Here is a 22905-nt window from a genome sequence, read left to right on the forward strand (position 1 = left end):
GCATACCCCTGGCTATCCATAAACGTAAAAAACATAAAAATTGTGCCATTTGGTTTGACTAATATGAGCAAATTGAAATGATTTATACTTTTGATACTTAAGTGTATTTAAAACCAAATACTTTTACTCAAGTAGTATTTTACTGGGTGACTTTCACTTGAGTCATTTTCAACTAAGGTATCTTTACTTTTACACAAACAACAAAGGAGTGAGGTAGTCAGCTTTTCTACAATGAAAATACTACAGTACCCATTTTAACTACATAAATGAATGTCCTATTACATAACAGCTAACTAGTAGTGGAAAGATTACTGTAAAATATTACTACCGGTATCTATACTACTTTCTCAGATCTGTACACTTATAATAATGAGCATAGTGGCGATACAGTCAGGGTGCAACATTCGGTCTTGACCTGTTACCAATGCTCCAGTAAAGAGATTCATTTGCCACTCTGGTAGACAAGTTCATAATTCAGGACGAGACAAAAGAAAGGAGAGATTTGGTGTTGCATTAGTTTCTTTAATAATGAATTCCAGTACATGGTTAGGAATTACATGTTATCAATAAGGTTGTACACAATGAGTGATTTTTCTGGAGGAAAGAAACTGGAATGGCACTCACTACAATACAGATCAGATACAAAGTTTTCTATAAGTCCCTCAGTAACTTCACTGATCCCAACATAGACATTTGCATAATAGCAAATCAGTCAAGTTGACCCCCAAAGAACATAACGCAAAAAGCACAAAATGTATGAAATGTAAGAAAAGTGTAAGGAAAAACATATATATAGTATTTATATATAAAAAAAAGGAATAATACTTTGAAGAGGTTAAAGGTATTTAGCTACTATCAGTACTGCGGCTGCTGCTACCACCACTGCTGCTGGAGCTGCTCATGTCTGATCTCTCTCTTTTGTGAATTTGCTCATGTGCTTTGAGATGGCCTGACTGGCTGAAGTTCTTCCCACACTGGAGGCAGGCGAAAGGTCGCTCCCCAGTGTGGATTTGCTGGTGTGCTTTAAGATGTCCCAAACGGCCAAAGCTCTTACCGCACTGTGTGCAGCCGAATGGCCTCACCCCGGAATGTATCTTCTCGTGTGTTTTGAGGACCCCCGAGTTGCTGAATGTCTTCCCGCACTGAGAGCAGCAGTACGGTTTCTCACCAGTATGAATCTGCAGGTGGTTGTGGTAGCTCATTTCCTTGGTGAAGCTCTTTCCACAGTGTTGGCAGCAGAAAGGCCTCTCTCCGGTGTGGCTTAGCTGGTGGGCTTTGAGCTCCTTGGACTGACTGAAGCTCTTCCCACACTGAAGGCAACAGAAGGGCTTCTCGCCGGTGTGTAGACGCTGGTGTGAGCGGAGGTCATCTGCTTTGGTGAAGCCCTTGGGGCAGTGGGCACAGACGTAGGGTTTCTGACCCGTGTGAATAAGCTGGTGCCTCTTCAGGTTCCCTGCCTGGCCGAAGCTCTTGCCGCACTGCGAGCAGGTATATGGCCTCTCTCCTGTATGAATACGCTGGTGTGTTTTGAGGTTCCCCAGAGTGCTGAAATTCTTCCCACACTGGGTGCAAGAGAAAGGCTTCTCACCACTGAGGTTACGAGGTTTGCGTGGGGTTGTGCTATGCCCTTTCGGGCTTGTGTGGCCTGGGCCTTTGCCAGCATGGGTGGACTGCAGCTCGTAGAGGCCTCCTGCGCCAGGGAACTCGTTGTCCAGTCTATGGCCTTCCATGACCCCGTCATGGCTGAGCTTGTTTAGCTCGGTCCGGAGCTCGGCCATGTGGATGGACTCTAGGCTCATCTCTGTCTTGATGTGGTTGGACATCAGGTTGGGCTCATACTCAGTCTTGATGGCCCCGAGCTCGGTGGTGTAATAACACTGCAGGTCGGCGTGCTGTTCCGACCTGATGTAGTCCAGGCTGTCGGACACGTGGGTGATGTAGTCGAACACCAGGCTGGGCTCGTAGTGAGACTTCATAGAATACGAGTCACTCTCGTACTCAGAGCTGTGGAAGCAGTGGAGGTCATGGACGTGGTGCTCAGACTTGATGTAGTCCAACCCACTGATCTCCATCTTGATCTGTTCGTGGCCCAGCTCCGCCGTGCTCAATGGCTGGATCTCTGACAGGTCCACGGTGCGGATGGGGTCCAGGTCGTCTGCAGGCTCAGTCTTCACGCAAGGCAGCATGACCATGGGCTCTGCAATCTCTGCCGCCAGCGTTCCGAGCGTGCTGCAGTCAGACGAGAGCAGGTGGAGGGTTGGCGAGGTGCACTCAGGCCGAAGTGTATCCAGCGGCAGTGAGCCACACTCTGATGCTTGCAGCGTGTCAAGTCCTAGCGTGATGCACTCTGTCTCTAACTCTGCCATGGCTGCAGAGTCCTTATGCACCCGTCTCCAGTTAGTCCCGTAATGGATCAGAGAATAGTACTACTTTGCCCTGAAAAGAGCCTTGGCCCACTTGAGTGTCCCTCTGATAGTACAGCTTGTTCTGATGCCAAGCCTTCTTCCTTGGGTTAGGAGCAACACCTATCTTTGAAGCCCCTGGAATGAAAGAAGACACGGGATATGAAATAATTCAGAGTAATACAAAATAAACAGGTCTGTCAACTCATAACATTGGCTTATAATTACACAAATAAAACAAGCACACAGAATACTAAAAAGACAACTACACATTGTTACACAGAATCACAATACCTAGTGGCAAGCAAGCTATATGTATGAGAAACACACACAGATGTGCAATGACAATAGAGATGTGCAAACTTCGAGAACTGTGTTCGTATTTTAACTGTACTGACATTCTAGAAAAATGAAGTAGGCCTTATATTTTTTAAGTTTTAATGATGGCTGGTGAGAAGTTGGCAGCCGAACGTCCTGAAATAGTTTTGGCTACTTCTAACTTCACAACATTCATGCTCATCAATTCGATTACTATACAATAACTCGCCTTGAAATCTAAATAGCACATGCTACCAGAATTAAGGACTTTAATCTAAGATACAACATGGGTGTTCATGCAATACCTGCATGTTCTGACCAGCTAGGTAGCACGCCAAACCCGCCACGCACATCATGCACTAGTTGGCTGCAAGAATCTGGCGGTGATTTTTTTTTTCTCACCCAGTTGGTTGAGGATGGCCATAAGCAAGCTATTGCGTGACATATGAAGCGCTTACAACCAGCAAAAACTTTTCAGAGGGGGGATTTTTTTCACCGGCCAACTCTTTGCATGATTTTTAAAAGGGCATATTTCAGTTTACCAGCTGACTACTATCATACAAAGACAGGGCAAGATGCCATTTCTAGCTAACTAGCTAGCCAGTGGCCATCTTGTTTATCGCTAACGTCGATGCTGCTAGCTAGCTAGCTAGCTAGCTTTACAGATGCGCCTAACTAACTCGATGACATGTAACGTTAGCTAGGAAGGAAAGAAAGTGGGACAGCTATACTGTACTGTTACTAGCTACTTTTTTTTTTATTAACTTTGAGCGTGCATCCTGGACCCGTGCAGGTAGTACTAGGCAAGTGTCGTTAAACTAAATAAATTGTGTCGAATTACGAAACCTGTGCTGGGCCATACACATTCACACACTGGCATATGAGAAAGAGGTGGAAAAATAAAGAAATCAGTCTAAAGACAGCAAGCTAGCAATAGCTACCTGCGGTTTCTCCGATTCATGGCTTTTTTAGCCTTCGGCTCGCCGTCGCCACAGTTGCTTGGCTTCAAACTGAACCCGACCCGCCACGTCCACCTCTACCGCGCAACCCTGCAGCCTCCGTATTGCTTTCTCTCCTTTCTTTCCCTTACTCCCTCTCTCTGTCATTGACTAATTCTGCTTCGTTTTCACTCTCTGTGTCGCTTTTCCTCGATGTTTCTGCTGTGCACTTCCGTCGTCTGATGTAAATGCGCGCGCAGCATGCATTCATCTCGCGTCATATATTGATATGAATTGTTGGCACTCGCAACATTGTATCATTCTCCACTGATCAATGGACTCGGCTTATAAACGCAGTTGTAAATCAATCAGAGTATTGTCAAAGACCAGACACCACGCCCTGTCAGAGACCACTCTTGTAAATCGCCCAGGCTACGTCTTAGTCCAGTCTAGTGCTTGCAAAAACATTACAGACATGTTTTATGTATTTATTTATTTAACATGGCAAGACAGAACAAATTCTTATTTACAATGACGGCCTACACCGGCCAAACCCGGACGACGCTGGGCCAATTGTGGAACATAAAGCCAGTAACTGAACTATAAAGGAACGTCTTTGATTGTATTTTCCAATAACGTATATATAACATATTTTAATTATTCATGTAACTTGACATAAACTCAAAGTATACCAGTAGTTCAATAGTGTCTAACTTGCACTTTTTGTTGCAGTACTTCTCTCTGTTTCTACTTCTCTCCACTATTTATTGTTTAAATTACATGTTCACTCCAGATGTATATACCCATGGCTAATAAAAGCAACACATGTCCAAATGGTTATATTTCATAGACATATTAGAGTTGGTAATAATAACTGGGTCCCTGATTTGAGTCGCAGGAGGTATCGAGTGGGTCTTGGGTGTCTGAGTCCCAAAAAAGTATATATATATATCTTTTTTTTAAGGAAAAATACTCCAGTCTGAACATAAACAACTTAAACCAGGTAGAAAGTGTGTAGAAATTATAATGAACTTGCATTTTTAAATAATTTAATCTCTGAACAATTTTTCTTCAATCACAGTATTTTAAATCTAGAGCTATTAGCAGTGCTATTTTGGTTGATTTTGTGCTCTCAAACCAGTGATTTAATTATTGACAATGAAAGAGGTGGGAATGTTGTTCCCTTGTCATATAATTGCTACATTTACTATCAATCACTGCATTCTTAACGGCAGGCTCAATAGCCTTGGCTTCTCAAATGTCTGCCTCGTCTGGTTCACCAACTACTTCTCAGACAGAGTTCAGTGTGTCAAATCAGAGGGCATGTTGTCCGGACCTCTGGCAGTCTCTATGGAGGTGCCACAGGGTTCAATTCTCGGGCCTTCTCTTTTCTCTGTATACATTAACAATGTCGCTCTTGCTGCGGGTGATTCCCTGATCCACCGCTACGGAGACGCCACCATTCTGTATACATCTGGACCTTCTTTGGACACTGTGTTAACAAACTTCCAAACGAGCTTCAATGCCATACAACACTCCTTCCGTGGCCTCCAACTGCTCTTAAACACTAGTAAAACTAAATGCATGCTTCTCAACCGTTCGCTGCCTGCACCCGCCCGCCCGACTAGCATCACTATCACAGTGCCATCCGTTTTGTCACCAAAGCCCCAATACCAGCCACCACTGCGACCTGTATGCTCTAATAGGCTGGCCGTCGCTACATATTCGTCGCCAGACCCACTGGCTCCAGGTCATCTAAGTCTCTGCTAGGTAAAGCTCCGCCTTATCTCAGCTCACTGGTCACGATAACAACACCAACCCGTAGCACCGGCTCCAGCGGGTATATCTCACTGGTCATCCCCAAGCCAACACCTCCTTTGGCCGCCTTTCCTTCCAGTTCTCTGCTGCCAATGACTGGAACGAATTGCAAAAATCGCTGGAGACTTATATTTCCCTCACTAACTTTAAACATCAGCCATCCAAGCAACTAACCGATCGCTGCAGCTGTACTTAGCCCATCTGTAAATAGCCCATCCATTCTACTTACCCCATCCCCATATTGTTTTTATTTACTTTTCTGCTCTTTTGCACACCAGTATTTCTACTTGCACATCATCTGCATCTATCACTCCAGTGTTAATTTGCTAAATTATAATTACTTGCTACTATGGCCTATTTATTGCCTTACCACCTCACGCCATTTGCACACACTGTATATAGCCTTTTTTTCCTATTGTGTTATTGATTGTATGCTTGTTTAGTCCATGTATAACTCTGTTTGTCGCACTGCTTTGCTTTATCTTGGTCGCAGTTGTAAATGACTACTAGCCTAACTGGTTAAATAAAGGTGAAATATACTGTATATATACATACAGTATATCACAAAAGTGAGTACACCCCTCACATTTTTGTAAATATTTGAGTATATCTTTTCATGTGACAACACTGAAGAAATTACACTTTACTACAATGTAAAGTAGTGAGTGTACAGCTTGTATAACAGTGTAAATTTGCTGTCCCCTCAAAATAACTCAACACACAGCCATTAATGTCTAAACCGCTGGCAACAAAAGTGAGTACACCCCTAAGTGAAAATGTCCAAATTGGGCCCAATTAGCCATTTTCCCTCCCCGGTGTCATGTGACTCGTTAGTGTTACAAGGTCTCAGGTGTGAATGGGGAGCAGGTGTGTTAAATTTGGTGTCATCGCTCTCACACTCCCTCATACTGACTGGTCACTGGAAGTTCAACATGGCACCTCATGGCAAAGAACTCGCTGAGGATCTGAAAAAAAGAATTGTTGCTCTACATAAAGATGGCCTGGGCTATAAGAAGATTGCCAAGACCCTGAAACTGAGCTGCAGCACGGTGGCCAAGACCATACAGAGGTTTAACTGGACAGGTTCCACTTAGAACAGGCCTCGCCATGGTCGACCAAAGAAGTTGAGTGCACGTGCTCAGCGTCATATCCAGAGGTTGTCTTTGGGAAATAGACGTATGAGTGCTGCCAGCATTGCTGCAGAGGTTGAAGGGGTGGGGGGTCAGCCTGTCAGTGCTCAGACCATACACCGTACACTGCATCAAATTGGTCTGCATGGCTGTCGTCCCAGAAGGAAGCCTCTTCTAAAGATGATGCACAAGAAAGCCCGCAAACAGTTTTCTGAAGACAAGCAGACTAAGGACATAGATTACTGGAACCATGTCCTGTGGTCTGATGAGACCAAGATAAACTTATTTGGTTCAGATGGTGTCAAGCGTGTGTGGCGGCAACCAGGTGAGGAGTACAAAGACAAGTGTGTCTTGCCTACAGTCAAGCATGGTGGTGTCATGGTCTGGGGCTGCATGAGTGCTGCCGGCACTGGGGAGCTACAGTTCATTGAGGGAACCATGAATGCCAACATGTACTGTGACATACTGAAGCAGAGCATGATCCCCTCCCTTCGGAGACTGGGCTGCAGGGCAGTAGCCAACATGATAACGACCCCAAAGACACCTCCAAGACGACCACTGCCTTGCTAAAGAAGCTGAGGGTAAAGGTGATGGACTGGCCAAGCATGTCTCCAGACCTAAACCCTATTGAGCATCTGTGGGGCATCTTCAAACGGAAGGTGGAGGAGTGCAAGGTCTCTAACATCCACCAGCTCCGTGTTGTCGTCATGGAGGAGTGGAAGAGGACTCCAGTGGCAACCTGTGAAGCTCTGGTGAACTCCATGCCCAAGAGGGTTAAGGCAGTGCTGGAAAATGATGGTGGCCAGACACAATATTGACACTTTGGGCCCAATTTGGACATTTTCACTTAGGGGTGTACACACTTTTGTTGCCAGCGGTTTAGACATTAAAAGGCTGTGTGAGTTATTTTGAGGGGACAGCAAATTTACACTGTTATACAAGCTGTACACTCACTACTTTACATTGTAGCAAAGTGTCATTTCTTCAGTGTTGTCACATGAAACGATATACTCAAATATTTACAAAAATGTGAGTACTTTTGTTTACTCTCACTTTTGTGATATACTGTATATATTTTTAAAGAACCATAGTTAATGTCAGTTCTCACTTTACATGATTCTCAGTTATCTGAACCATGAGTGGTCAGATGTGTGTGGATGTGGACATTTTCTTCCATTAATCTCCCCCTAACCTGGACATCTGCCTCGTCCTTGTTCTGACCGGACATTCTGTAGTGGTTGCTACCGGCCTTAAGCCAGCACCTAAGATTGCTTATTGCATTCATGGTCCTTCGATTCTCTTCAACCCTATCCCTATTTTTCACCTGGGTTCATCATAACCATGTGTGTACACTACCTAACAGTTATGTCCCAGAGCATATATTGGCTTTCCAAACAGGAAGCGATGGGACGGGGCAGAGTTCGCCCAAATAGAGTAGATTCCTATTTTCTCCGCTTCTCCTGAGCGGCTTTCACGTGCATCGCCGACCGCTCCGCTTGGATAGAATTCCGACCACTGCCTAGCTCCATTGAAAATAAATGCTAAACTCTGCTACCGCTTCCTGACTAAACACAATCCCAGAATATTACATGATTTTCAGGTTTACCTTAAGTTGTATAAGAAATTGTCTCCCATCCCACATTTAGATCGTAATTACTTGGAAATTAAAATCTCATTGGATTCCATCCAAGTTTCAATTATCTTTTGGGTTTACTTTACCACTCCATGGCAAAATGAATAGGATTGTATGAAATGAATAATACAATTGCAAAATCTTCTCTCCGTCCCATGGTAAAAATGTGAATTGCAGCAAACTTGTTTTAAAACTGCAACATTTTCTCTCCGTTAAAATGTTTTGCTTGCTAGGTGGGGGGGGGAGCTCAACAAAATGTTCCCCCAAAAGTGTGTGGATATGAACGTGGATATACAGACTGGTAAGCCACTGTGGCCCCTCCATGAGTTCAGATTTTTTTTGTGGACTCCACTCCCATCAAAGTTGCCAATCCCTGACCTAAATAATAAGGAAAACAATAAAAGGTTGATTGTTAACATTTATTCTTCTTACACTAAGTACCCAGTTGTTATTTTCTAATATGTATAACACAACGTCCCATTGCCTACATATTTATATTATCTTGGCAGAGTTGACTTGGCATGAATAGCATTTCAGAAGTGCTCTCTTGTTAAGAAATATAGAAACCAAACTACTCTACAATTTGGCAAAATCTAGTTTCAGCATGCCGAATTAAAGGGAATACAGATGTAGGATCTTCATTTGATCACCCTGTTGCAGAATAACTTTATTGCAATGCAGGACATTTAAAATGTGTAAAAAGTTTTATCAACCCCTACAGAAATGTCAATTTAATTATAATCCACATAATTCTAATTTTCTGTTGCTGCAACAAACTGGCTCAAATTAATATCTTACATCTGTATGTCCTACAATCGATCACATCTTATCAGAATATAATTGGGTGAAGAACTAAAACAATTTTACAATGCCACAAATGGAACATAAAATAAATAAAATCATTTTTTGAAATAATTGTTTAATTTGGATATCAATTTGAAATCTGCACATGTTCCCTGGATTACAAACATAATTCTAATACTTCTAAGAACACAACCAAAATCATATTAAAAAAAAAAAAAAGATGTCTACTCCATTTAATTCCCTCTTTCAAAATGTTGCATCACAATTCAGTTTAAATCCCTTCTTTAATAATTTTGCACCTCCTTCACGTTTGGTTCAAATGAGGTTGAGGCTTTTACTCAGTTTATATTCTAGAAGGGAACCATTCAACCACTTTTCAGGAAATAGCCTAAATAAATGTCTAGAAGCGGACACAAGATTTCTTTACAATAATGCAATGCTCGATTGAATGCACTTCTTAATGACGACAAATCTGTGTGCATGCTCTTAGTAGGTTATAACTATATCCCTCTGTTACGTGCATAGGGATAATAGTTGTCTCTGTGACAAATGTGTGATATTAAATGTCCTACATTTCTGCAGTGAGCCATCTTTGCCAGGTAACTAAATAACATTTGTGTGGGTCCCATCAATGTTTGCAACCTTACAAACAGGTAACTGCCAAAATAAAGAAAACACCAACAGAGTGTCTTAATAGGGTGTTGGGCCACCACGACCCAGAACAGCTTCAATACACCTTGGCATAGAGTTCCAGACCCTTGTAGAATCTATCAGGGATGAGACACCATTCTTCCATGATAAATAATTGTCCAATTGGGTTGAGATCTGGTGACTGAGACAGCCATGGCATATGGTTTACAACCTTTTCATGCTCTTCAAAAGATTCAGTGACCACTCGTGCCCTGTGGATGGGGGCATAACCATGGTAACCAATATAATGGCCTGCCCAGCATTTTTATACATGACCCTAAGCATGATGGGTTGTGAATGACCTGCTTTCAATATACTTTGTATCCCTCATTTACTCAAGTGTTTCCATTGTTGTGGCAGTTATCTGTATGCCCATGTGACAAAGGAAGAGAATATGGCTTAATAGTGAACTGTTTTGGTAGGAATCCTTAAAGTTGTGCTAGTTAACACTATTCTACTGTCATGCAGACATATGTGATACAATTACCTCACTAGTGTTTCAAATAACCAATTTGCTGTGTTTACTCTTTTCTGATATTCAAAATGAGGTATGGAGGTATTGTAAAGTAACAGCAAAAATAACAAAGTGCTATAAATTAGAAGAACACGTGTCAGACTAGGCATTTGAAGAAAAGTGGTTTGGTGATTCATAAGCAAAAATGACAAAATGAGGCATTTGAACACAGTCTTCACAACTCTTTCAAGGGGTGTGTTAAAGTCTTGATAACAATTAGCGGGCATTAGGAGACAAAACATCAATGCGAGAGCAAAGTGCTAGATAGGAGAAAGACGGGGTCGGGATATGGCTAACATTGAAACGTAAAACAAATAAAGCAGATGTTGTGTCAAGTTCACAGTTCCAATGAATGGAGTTCAGACAATACTGATGCGTCACACCAATCTACTTAATTTGCAATTCGGCACTGTTCAAGGTTAGCTTACTGCGGAGCACAAACGTGTTTTGAGTGGTGATGTGTCTATACAAGACAGTGCACTTTATTCCCACTAAAAGCAGTATGTGAGTTCTAGATAGGACAAAGTATAGGCAAATCATCAATAGCAAGTAATTAATTGCAAGTGTGCAGCACTGGCTGCAGGTACAATTAGCAAAATACATTTTCTACCACTTAAAGCCTTTAAGGGTTTCTACAATGTTTCAGTCTTAGGCTGTGTTAACATAGGCAGGCCAATTATATTTTCCAATAATCAGTTCAGCTCTTTTGCCAATAATACTCTTTTGCATTAGAGACCAGTCTTAAACACTTTAAAATCATCAGTTTGCACTTTAAGGGTTTCTACAATGTTTCAGTCTTAGGCTGTGTTAACATAGGCAGGCCAATTATATTTTCCAATAATCAGTTCAGCTCTTTTGCCAATAATACTCTTTTGCATTAGAGACCAGTCTTAAACACTTTAAAATCATCAGTTTGCACATTGGTTACAACCCTGAAGTCAAGGAGGGAAATTCTCTCTCCATACATTGTATCTTATGAAAATGTGAATACGTTGCATGCAATTTCTTTAAATTGGTTACAGTTGAAGATGCGAGAGGCTGTGTACCAAACCATTTTTAAATTGTGCCCATGTAAACTTTGATGCTGGTTTGACCTGAATAAAAGACCCATATCTTTTGTAATCTATTGTCTTCTCAGATTCCGATAGAATTAGAACATGTGGTCCTGATGGTTTCTGGTACATAGTAATTCATCCACACTTATGTCAAGGACTTACATGAGTTAAAGCACAAGGGAGTGTAAACTAAGATGTAATCTGTGGCTATAATTAAGCAAAATATGAAAAGGTAGCGCAGGAGCACAAATTCAGAACAGCGCTAGTACGACTAATTTAACAGAAAAAGTCAGTGGGCACGTGAGTACGACTACAATGGACTGGGACGTTGCCGTGGGTTTCCCGCTCTGGTGTAGAAGCCGGCCTGATGCCTTGAAAACAGAGCCACAGAAACAACCTTCCCTGAGGAAGACAAAACAAATCCAGTGGATTACGGAAGAGATGAGTATTTCTTTTCAGCGATTGTTGTTTGAAGTGCATGTACATCATCAATAGGTTACTGGCTTCGCCATGAACATTACCATGGTCTCAATGGTACAGAGTATTGCTTGCTATTACATTCATGCTTTGTGCTGAGTGATTAACCATCATTTCAGTTATTTTTCAGTTTCTAAACAACTAATTGACTAATGGTAAAATTACTTGAATTCTTTTATTTTTTTACTGTGAGCTCAATGTGCACAATGCAACATTTCTCTAAAGATAAATCATATTAAGCCTAAACTGTGCGATATAGTAGGGAGTTGCAGTTTACAACAGGCCAAAATACTACATTGTTTGGCACAGAAAACGTGGTAATTAACTACTATGACCATAATCCATTGCGTGCCTACTTGTCCTGCCTGTGTGTTTCGCTACGTTAGTGTGGGGCAGAGAGAGAAAGAGATAATGTGCGATCAAGAGGGATAGAGAGCAGTTGCTTCACGAGGTATCTCTACCTGAAAATACATGATCTAAGTCATTGATAGTTGGTATTCAGCAGTCATAAAAGTATGCGTTATTTACTTTGAAGAACTACTAAAATAGTAATTGTCAGACAGCAGCTCTAGAGATTTGAGATGACTTGGAATGAAATAAAGCCATCAAATAAAACAAATGTGATATACACAACTTAAATATTTTATTAAACTAAAGTCATGCAAATAAATGGTTAATAAGTGATAAGCAGTATCATGTGACTTTAATTGTTTTTCTGTGTTACAGCATTCAACCCACAATGCATTTATTAATGTTTTTTGAATTTTTTTAACCGAACCGAAACTAAACCGACCTCAAAAAGCACTTATCGTTCAGCACTACAAGCTGCAGACGCATCTACAAGAGACAAAGCACAATCAAAATGGGAAGACGCTACGATACTTAAGGAATCTGGCAGAGGGGCTTAAACAGTGTTTGCCTCCCAATATATCTGTAGAAAAGCAAAGGGCAATCCTGCAAACACCAGGAAGTCTCAAATCTATACAACCCTGCCCCTCAACCCCCCCACCCATCCATTAGAATGCCCCTCCCTTCAATATTTTATGTTCCAACAAAGTATTCTGGTAGGCATGGCGATATGAGCAGAAACAATATTCCTGATGTCCAATCAGATGCTCCACATGCATTTGACTCATCCGGAGGTCAAACATGACAAATAAAACAAACCAAAAAGTGTGTTTTATCAATGTGGTATTTCTCTACTTCCCATGACACTTGAAAACCCAGCCTGCACAATCAGCACGAGGGCGAGATTCCATTCTTTCCCTCACTTTATCTTCGTAGACTTGTCAGGAATGGTCCTTCCAGGGCAGACATGGATAGGATGTAGAAAAGCCCAAGAGGGACCACTGTGCCACGTCAGTCACACAGCTTGTGCAAGTCATCAACTAGAGGTCTGCAGGCTTGTGATTCAGGAGTAAATTGCACGATGTTCTGAATTGTTCGGAATCTGTGATTCTTTAAAAAAAAACAAAGGGCTACCAATGTAACAATACCTTTATCAAACTTATATTATTTGACTGTTTAAAGGAGGTATTTATGTTGAGTGAAAAAATACAAATACTGTCAAGTGAGGACTGTAAATAGTGAATTGCATGAAGAAGGTAAAGAGATACCAGGTTCTTTCCACCTGCACAGAGATTCACATTCAGAGATAAGCAAAACAAAGGTATTACCTCTGCTATCGACTCCAGCAGTCCGTCTCTCTCCCCCTTTACCCTGGGCACATACGCCCTTTGAAATTGAGTCACTGCTTGTAGCACCGGGAAAAAGATGAGACAACGCTTCTGCCACTGAAAGATACAATTCTCACAAATCAGTGTAATGTTTATTGAAGTTGCAGTCCACAAAAGCCAAGATTATGGCCTCCGGTATAGCAAATAACCTTGATGTGAAATAATAAAGCACAAAGAGACCAGTTTGATATTCCAAAAATGTAGAAAAGTATATAGAGAAAAGTAAAAAGATCACTTAAAAATGTAACTTCATTGTTTGTTGTGAGCGCCACTGTCCCATGCTATAGAGAATGTACAATGGCGATACATACTAACCACAACTACCAGCGAGATCCAATCCCAAATTATTACAAAGTATTTACCTTGTCGCCACATGTAAGAAATCAAAATGGTGGTAACAATTAAGAAACAGCAGTCAGCAAAACTGTACCTGGAAAAAATGCCTCCGATTCCAGACTTAAGGTACTTAAAAGTCAACTCATGTATGAACTCGAGTACCGGTGACCATCCTGCTACTGATATGGCTATGTGAGATATGGACTGAAGATCGACTTTGATTCCAATTCTTCTTTTTTTTTTTTTGCTTCAATCTTCCAATTCCCTTTTCCACCTGCTCAAGACTTTTTCCCAGTGTGTGTTCGTAAGTGCGCCTGTAGCCGGGATGCCTGATGGAAGCGTTTCCCGCACTCGGAACAGCAGATTGCTGTCGCCAGTGCTGTGCTGATATGAGTCTGCTGGTGAGTTTTCAGGAGCGGCGCTCGGCTGAACTTCTTGCCGCATACTTTACACTCGTAACCCTTCCTGCCTTTGAGAGGCACGGTCTTCACCTTTGAGTCCAGCGTCGTTGTCCCTTTGTCATCCTTCTCTTCGTCTTCCTCCTCCTCCTCATCCTCCTGTGAAACAGCAACCTTTTTCTTGGGAGGAGATGGGCAGCTCTGGTTAGGCGATTCTGTGTTTTGCCGGCGCACAGCTGCTCTGCCAGGTGAAGCGTCGGGGAGCAGGGCGATGGTTTCCATGGTGTTCTCGTCTTCCTCTAGGAGCTGAGCGGGGAGTGTGAGGAGCCGGTGAAGCATCGACGGAGACCTGAGGGACTCCTCAACTGAAACACAGACGGAGGGATAGAAAGAGACAAAAACAAATGTGAGTGAAATGAAGATTATAGGCAATAAAGGGTGACAGATTTTAATAATAGGGGAAGGAAATCCAATTGGTCCAAGAGGATGTGACAATGAAGCTACAGCCATCTTATTTTGTACAAGACTCAGAGAATAAACATTAAGGAGAACAGATACCTGAATATAATACAAAATTAAGCATAAAGAGTCATGGGACTTAAGAGTAAGTGTGCACATAACTGGCCATGTCACGTAGGGATATCATTTCAGTACTTCCCATGCGCACCTGTGGCTGTGGTGCTTATGGTAGCAGTAGGGTCTTGCGGAGTGTCCAAGGTCGAGGAGAGGACCTCCATGTCCTCCAGAGGCATCCACTGGGGTTCTTGCAGGGGGCTGGTGGGGGTGGGCTCCAGGTTCTCACGGATCAGAGCGTTCAGACTGGGGAAGGAGCCCACAATCCCCAGCCCAGATCCCCCGGTCCTCTCCTCACCCCCCTTCCCTGAAGCCAGCTCTTTGATTTGCCACAGGTCGCTGCACCACTTCTGCCCAAACACCTTGTCCAGGATGGGGACCCAGTCCTGGGCTACGGTCAGGACAGCCTGCTTGTCACTGTCTACACACAGAGGGGGAGAGAGAGCAACAAATCTGAGAACAAGACAAACCTGAACTGGAAAACAAATACAATTCATACAGGCTGTGGTCCAGACAGCTTTCTTGTCACTGTCTGCACAGAGGGGGAGAAAGAGACGAAACAAACTTGAACAAGACAACTGAACTGGAACGAAAGTGCAAAACGCGTGCACGTTTGTGTTTGTACATCATTGCACCTGAAGAAGCAGTTAACAAATTTCAGTGATTATTTCCATCACTATAGAAGTCATTTCTAATGTCGTACATTTTAATATTGATCAATTTGACAAAAATGCTTACATTAAGAGACCCAAGGCAATATACACATAGGAAGTGTTTGTTTGCTTATACTGAACCAGCTTAATAATATCTAAGCACTATTACCAGCACAAGTATAAGACTGGACTCTTAGAGTAGAGGGAAACCTATATCTGCTGTACATGGCATGACGCCATATATACTGTAACAGATTGCAGGTGCTTAACTGGAGCAACTATTTGGCACTGACACGGTTAATAGTTAACTATAACAGGTGAGCTTCAGCTCCCATTTTGACAGCTACTAAATAGGTCAATCGACCAGTTCAACTGAGACTGGTGTTGTGTGCAAGGCATGGCTTATAACGTGGTTATGAAACACATTAACATTTTTATTTAGAAAATGGGGCCTCAGAGCTCTGGTTAGTCCATATTGACTCCTATTCAAACTGTTTTTGTGTGTGTTTTACAGTCTGACTTCTTGGCCACAAGCATATTTTCAGCACCAGAAATTAAGGGAACACTTAATTTGTTTCAATTGATACTTGCTAAGTGTTTACTCAGACATAACATGGTCATTATGTGTACTTTCTGGCAATTCAAAGAATTCAACACAATTGGTAACCAACTGGTATGTACCGGCACTTGTTTCAATGTAGAATGACTCCCAAAATAACCTTCATTATTAGGTCATTACCAATTTATCAAGTAAGCAAAAATAGCAGCTTGTAAAATAAAGAGAGATGATTAACAATACCCTTGTATTCAACTTAATATGGTGTGTAAATCCATTCGAATTCAATCACTTTTTGACAGCATCCCTTTTAATTTAAACAAAACTTTCCACACGTGTTTGCCCGTGGACAAAGTGGTCAGAAAGTGACTTTTTGGACCTGAATGCATAAGCATTCAGGAGAGAAAGGTCCTCAAAGTTGACCCATTTTTCATACCATGAGACATCCATATCTTCATCACTGGAAAAGATAAATGGTTGAGCTAGATAGAATTTAAAAGCCTAGAAAAACAGGGTTGTCTATTTTATAAGTTCTTCAGAACAAATGTAAAAAAATATATATTTTTTTTCTTCTTCATATTATCATGTTGTAGCTCAGACCCTAGTTTACATTATCTGAGGTTATGTCGTGCCCGCCATCAGTTGAGACACAACATGCTCTTAAATACAGGTTGGGTGTCATTTCAATCATAGAAAAATAAGTCATAGAATGGACATATTCCTTCAGATCACTGCAATTTAGCTGCTACACCATTGAAATTTAAATGGAATATTTTACTTCTAATTAGTACCATAAAGGTGGCCACCGGTCCATCCAATGTCGAATGTCAACTTAAATGGTCATGTCTATTCTGTAATCTATATTTCAAATTGGTTTCCTATGGAGGATTGATAGTATAATTTAAAGCAAATATTCCCATTTCATGTCAACATTGTCAGAAGTGTGGACCTCCAACCATCTTTGTGGTACCATTCGAATGTAGAAATGTCCATTTTATTCCAGGTTAAGTACAGTTATCAGCTAAAACATGACAACCGATGGTGGGCACACTACAAAAACCTCAGATTATGTAAAATAGGGGCTAAGATACAACACGTGAATATGAAAAACCACTTTACGTGTTTTTAGATAATTGACGTTTAAGGTTAAAAAACAAATATCAAATTTTATTTAAAAAAATTAATTCTGGACATTTTCCAATTTATTGACAACCCTGTTTGTAGGTTTTTAAAATGAAACTCAACCGTTTATCTTTTCCAGTGATGAAGACATGGATGCCTCATGGTATTTTCTGAGCACATCTACAACAGGTAAATATGTTTGGAAGGTTTCGTTCAAATCAAAAGGGGTTCTGTCAAAAAGTGATTGAATTCAACTGGATTTACCCTGTGGCATTGCAAGTTGCAACTTGAAACCATATGAACAGGAAGTTACTGGCCTCTCATGAGTAATTTAATGTATAGGCAGAGGAGGTGCCGAGCCGTGGCCGTACTGTGGTACTTTCCATCCCTACATTTTCGATAACAAAGCATAACCTCCAGTGCTGTGGGATTTGACTGGTATCATAGCATAACCCTTTTATGTGTGTGTCACATTTGGGGCTGTAAATAAAGCATGCAGTTGATTGTCATGTTGACTAGAACATCATTTTAATGTTAAAACACAGACCATTTGTTGTCTCCGTTTGCTCCCTTTGTCCCCGGACAATTTTGACTGTGACGTTTCTGGATTCCTGCCTAGTGTCCTCTGAGCCGCTGGGAAATGCTGTGTTGTTTTCCGACCCACACCTCCTCGACACTCCACCCTTCCCGTTCTCCTGGTGAGCCACACGGCGTAACTGCTCCTCCAGAGCGCTGTGCTCCCGCTCTTTCTTGGTCATCTCCAGGAGCAGGTCATCGAAACTGGCCTCCACGATTTTGGTCAGCTCGCACACAGCAAACTCCAGCACATGCTCCATGACCATCTTTAGCTGACCTGCAGAGAAGGAAGCAGAGACAAAATAGTTATAATGAAAGACAGTAGGCTAATTCTGATAAGGAAATAGATCAGTAAATAATGGAGAGGAAAGTAGAAATAAAAACCTGTTGTGAGTTAAGAGGAAATGATTAGGCAAAGGCTGGTATGTTTGTAGATAGTGACATTTGAAAGTTGGCACCGATTAAGGTTAAAAAATAATAATAATAATAATATAAATCACGTTGCGCACTATGCTCTCATTCTAGGATATTTGTTGAACAAAGTAGGCAAAAACAACCCTGTATCCTTGCAGGGAAACTGCTCTCCAAAACGACTCTTTTTACTATGTAAATGACTAGGGTTGCAATTATTTGTGTAGAGGATTTAATCAAATAACACATGTATTCTGCAATGAAATCACAACCCACACTATTTCCAAACTTGGTTTGGGAAAAATGGCGTCTCATCCATTTCAAATGTTAAGGTTTCTTTTTGGCTCAGCCATTAGAATTGGAAAAATAACAGCCATTGAGTCCTTTTGAATCCAGTTTTTCCCCCTTTTTGGGGGAGTCCAAAACACTGAAAAAAAATCATCCCATATTGAGTTTTACTTGGCATCCTTTGAGATCAACCACTTTTTAGTGACCAGCAATGGGTATTAACTTTCGCCTGTGCAATACAACGACTCAAAAGTTACAGATATCAGCCATGTTAAATGTCTCTTGATTGAATTGTTGTAGCACTGCCAGACTGTGAAAATCACTTGATTGATAACAACCATATGAGACCCAGAAAAGACATGTCTAGGGGACAGATTTGAGCTTTCCTTATAAATGCCAATTTCTCAATTTTTGATTGGTTACTGTTACAAATACACCAATCAAAGACAGTTTAAATGTGAGGCAGGATTTATTGGGCACTTCATCCATGGTGGCAATGACAATACATTTGTTATATTCAATACGAGTGAATTACTATAATTAAGTCTCCTACTTTTATAGAGCAGTAAAAATATTTAAGGGAATCCTTTATAATACCATGAGAAGGCTTCATTGCTCAGATAGCTCGGTCACATCCCCCTTTGCAATAGGTATAATTTGGGAGCGGTAAACATTCCCTTGAAGTAATCAAGGGAGTTTTCACAGATCCCATAATGGTTTTGAAGCTAAATCAAATTACCACACTTGATATTTTCAAATATATCCAATCACAGACAAAATACGCTTTCCATTGCATACACTGTAGTGCAAATATCTCCATGATGATATCTGACAAATGAGCTAGACTACTCTTTCCAAGAATTAACACCTGTGTAGTAGAAAGCCTAGGCCTAGCCGACATGCTGAATCATACAATGGCCTACACACACACACACGATGACTCCCACCCTCTGTTCTTAACCACAAGTTGTAAATGTAAAACAAGTTGTGCAAAACATTTTACATATCCATCACCACACATAGGTAGCGTTAGGTCTTAGTTACAGATAAAGCTGAGAAGAAACGGAACTACTTAGTCATTGATCACGGTTTCATGCGCACAATAATAAGATTGTGGATAGTCAGATTAATAGAATAGATTGTTTAAAGATGCACTACGCAGAAATCGCTCCGCCATTTCCTGGGTGCTAAAATTCTAATAGTTAACCTAATTTCAGTTTGTGACAAAACAAGCAAACATAGTGTTGAGAATAATTGTACCATCCCAACTGCTGTGAAAGATATTTTCCATGAAGCTGGTGTACAAAACCGAAAGTAAAAGATGCTAAAACGAAACTTAAGAATGTGAATCATAGAAAATAACACACATTGAACAGATCTACCGCCTCTTAGACTTGACAGATATATAAAACTCACATTTCTATGTGAATTTGGTCGGGACACCCAAAAAGTTAAATATTGCAGCTTTAAAATGTTTACATGCTCTGAAGAATAACAATTTCACTAATAATCTTATTTACATGGACATCTGAAATCAGGCTTTTGATGGGACTTTTGATAAATCGCCATTCAAAAGAAACATTCTACCACAGTGACCATGTTATTTTTGCGAAGACTATTTTGTTCTGAGGTTGGACATAACGTGTGGATGTGAAAACTATTTCTAAGATGCATACTTTCAGTTTTTCCAAACTCAATTCACTTGTGCATAAAAAGGAGGCTTGCGCTACCGGTGCTGGCAAATGCGTAGACCAAATACACTGCCGGAACGCCAATTAAGTTGTTTTACATGTCTTAAATATTTTAAAGATTGCTCAGAAAACCAGGTGTTTTAATCAACGTATGCTTACTTCGATTATGACCTTACCCCGATTAAGATAAGCAAGGTGTTTACATTATTAATGCCATACTCAGCCTTCTGCCATAATCAGTTTCATATAAAATGATTAGTGTACATGTAAACGTACTCATTGATGTGATTTGACTAAAGTAGGAGTGGGATGGCAACTGCTTTAAAGCTGTGGTGAGCAGCAGAGCACCAAGCTGCTGCAGACAATGACAGCATAGGCGTAGTTGGTTTCTGGCAACCTTAGATCATCTACAATGCCGCTTGACAAAGCAAACAGGGTTTTACACACACGGATTTACATAACTAGAAAAGAGAATGGATTACATGTCCAAATCCCTGAGGAAGAAAACAAATCAAGTTGGAAATCAAGTGTGAAAACGTTGTGGAGCATGGTCTCTACAATTAACCCTTTTTGTTAAAACCACAGGATATAAATAGTAAGTGAGCTGAGTCAGAGGGGTTGAAGCCTACTAGCCTAATTGTTATTGTTGCATTGTGAAAGTATGACATCATGCACTGTATGAGTAGCTACCTGTGTGGGTGTCTGAAGGATGAATGTTGCTGCCAGGTTTCATTTACCTACAACATCAAAATGGCCTCCCTGGCCGTCACAACTTAAATATCCTAATTAGTGGCGAGATACAGCTCCAGCCTCAGCTTTGTCCAAAATGTGCAAATTGAGTTGAAGGTCTGCCAATGGCCTCAGCATTTTGGTGTCTCCTCCACCCGCCATTTAATATCTCACACCCCTCCTCTGCCTAAATGTATCCCCTCTGAGAACTGAGTGGGTGTGGTTTGCGCTTGTGACTGTCATTGGAGAATTATTGGGGGGGGAAAGGCATCCTATCCTTTGCTGCCACTGCTAAGTAAAGGCTCAACAACAATAACGTCATTGCTTTACCAACCACTGATAGTCCTCTCATCCCAACCCATCTTCAATTACAGAGAAGAATGTAGGAAGGGATGCATGTTGCAGTAGTCAATAAGTAGGCCTATCATTTTCACTGATAGGAAAAATGAATGGGGATGGATGTGCAGCCTTTCAGTGAACCGTTTGCTTGACACAACCAGTGACAAGGTTGGTGATGTTGTCACTGGTTCTCAACCTACAACGTGTACATTGTAACAATCTCAATGGCAACAATGTCACCGCAGATGACAAATTGTCCTCGATACATAATTATTGTTAAGTGTACACCTCGAGACAAGAGCCCATTGTAAGCGTTCACAAGGACACATGCCCGAGTCAAATAAAACCCAAGTGAAACAAAGAAACCAAGGTAATAGAACCACATTGAAAACGACCGTTTTTCATATCCTGAAGATTTTACCACACATGTCATTGATTCTCAGCGTGCTGCAGGCTACTACTGCACGTCATATTTACATATCAACTCTGGTTATTATTATCAAGCTTTTTCCGCTCTATGCGGATGCCTATACCAGGATGCTGTGCTTTGTCCTGTTGTTGTTGATTTCGCCACTATATGTAAAAGGAGTGTGTGGATACGTTGTGCCACAGAAACATAAACAAACAGTCGGTGGTCAAACAGACTGTAGGGCTACAGAATGGAGTTATTGCCTTGTTTCAAATGTATAAACCGCTAGGTTCCTTGGGAGTAAACTTGCCTAACTAGCAACCTTACCTAACTAGTAACCTTACCTAACTAGTAACCTTACCTAACTAGTAACCTTACCTAACTAGCAACCTTACCTAACTAGCAACCTTACCTAACTAGCAACCTTACCCACTACTCGTCCTTTTTGATCCAGTCTTTGAGTGTTTGCGTGCACGCCACGCTCTGTGCTGTGGCTGGGGGTGTGTGTCTCCGGCTTTGTTCGATCGGTGGCCGCGTTGTCCTCCATGCCACCGTTGAACGCGGCTCCATTTTCTACCCCATTACATTCAAACTCCAGTGATTTAAGCTTTAACTTAAGTCGTTGGTTTTCTTGTTCTTTGACGGCCGTTTTCATTAACACAGAATTCAAGCTTGACCCAACAGTCTTGGTTATTTCCTGGACTGCGAGTTGCACTACTTGCTCTAGTGCAGATTCCAGCTGACCTTGAAAAAACGAAATGTATACGGCGCCGTTCATGATTTCGTCCGTTTTGGTGGAAGACCTCTTTCATTCTTTCCCCCACATCCCCAAAATATAAAATAGAAGTCAGCGCACAACTGATTCACACAGAGAACTAGCTACCTCTATCAACGCATCATGTGTGTACACCCCTTGGATGCTACCGTAGTATCACTAGTGCAAACGCAATACGTTTCCCGTATCTCATTCATGACAATTGTGTTTCCAGTCCGGAGAAGGTATAGGGACACGCCTGCTGCCCACATTTATGTCGTAGGATATGTCGTGCACCTGAGAGCGCAGTGTGGAGAAGAATCGACTCGGTTAAGTCAGTCGTCCTAATAAACCCTTTTCAGCTAGTTTATGCTGGCTAGCATACAACTATACTGAACAAAAATATAAACGCAACATGGTTTCAGAGCTGGTCATGGGTGCACCTCAGCTACGCTCAAGGTCATAAACGATATCGTAACCGCCATCGATAGGAAACAATACTGTGCAGCCGTATTCATTGACCTGGCCAAGGCCTTTGACTCTGTCAATCACCAC

General features: G+C 41.5%; 2 protein-coding genes across 3 annotated transcripts; both read right to left on the reverse strand.

Moving 5' to 3' along the window:
- Positions 1–501: 501 nt before the first annotated feature.
- LOC139565210 (gastrula zinc finger protein XlCGF57.1-like) lies at positions 502–4048 on the reverse strand. The gene is made up of 2 exons (XM_071385364.1): positions 3662–4048; positions 502–2540 (listed from the first exon to the last, which is right to left on the reverse strand). The coding sequence occupies exon 2, from the start codon at positions 2364–2366 to the stop codon at positions 846–848; it is 1521 nt and encodes a 506-aa protein (XP_071241465.1). The 5' UTR covers positions 2367–2540; positions 3662–4048; the 3' UTR covers positions 502–845.
- Positions 4049–9138: 5090 nt separating this feature from the next.
- LOC139565211 (protein glass-like) lies at positions 9139–22673 on the reverse strand. 2 transcript variants are annotated; one of them, XM_071385366.1, is made up of 4 exons: positions 22026–22673; positions 17701–18006; positions 14917–15243; positions 9139–14614 (listed from the first exon to the last, which is right to left on the reverse strand). In XM_071385366.1, the coding sequence occupies exons 1-4, from the start codon at positions 22372–22374 to the stop codon at positions 14130–14132; spliced, it is 1467 nt and encodes a 488-aa protein (XP_071241467.1). In that variant the 5' UTR covers positions 22375–22673; the 3' UTR covers positions 9139–14129. The 2 variants fall into 2 exon arrangements, with proteins under 2 accessions (XP_071241467.1, XP_071241468.1); XM_071385367.1 differs by having other exon boundaries at positions 22009–22582.
- Between the last annotated feature and the right edge of the window lie 232 nt (positions 22674–22905).

The sequence above is a fragment of the Salvelinus alpinus genome, chromosome 36, assembly GCF_045679555.1.
Source record: "Salvelinus alpinus chromosome 36, SLU_Salpinus.1, whole genome shotgun sequence".
Taxonomy (NCBI): domain Eukaryota; kingdom Metazoa; phylum Chordata; class Actinopteri; order Salmoniformes; family Salmonidae; genus Salvelinus; species Salvelinus alpinus.

What these genes read in the sequence shown, in the direction of transcription:
- LOC139565210 (XM_071385364.1), bottom strand. Translation starts at nt 2,366, where the DNA reads ATGGCAGAGTTAGAGACAGAGTGCATCACGCTAGGACTTGACACGCTG.
- LOC139565211 (XM_071385366.1), bottom strand. Translation starts at nt 22,374, where the DNA reads ATGAACGGCGCCGTATACATTTCGTTTTTTCAAGGTCAGCTGGAATCT. An exon ending in TCAAAAAGGACGAGTAGTGG is followed by an intron (nt 18,007 to 22,025) that starts GTAAGGTTGCTA and finishes CCTTCTCTGCAG; the next exon opens with GTCAGCTAAAGATGGTCATG. An exon ending in GCAAACGGAGACAACAAATG is followed by an intron (nt 15,244 to 17,700) that starts GTCTGTGTTTTA and finishes CTCTGTGTGTAG; the next exon opens with ACAGTGACAAGCAGGCTGTC.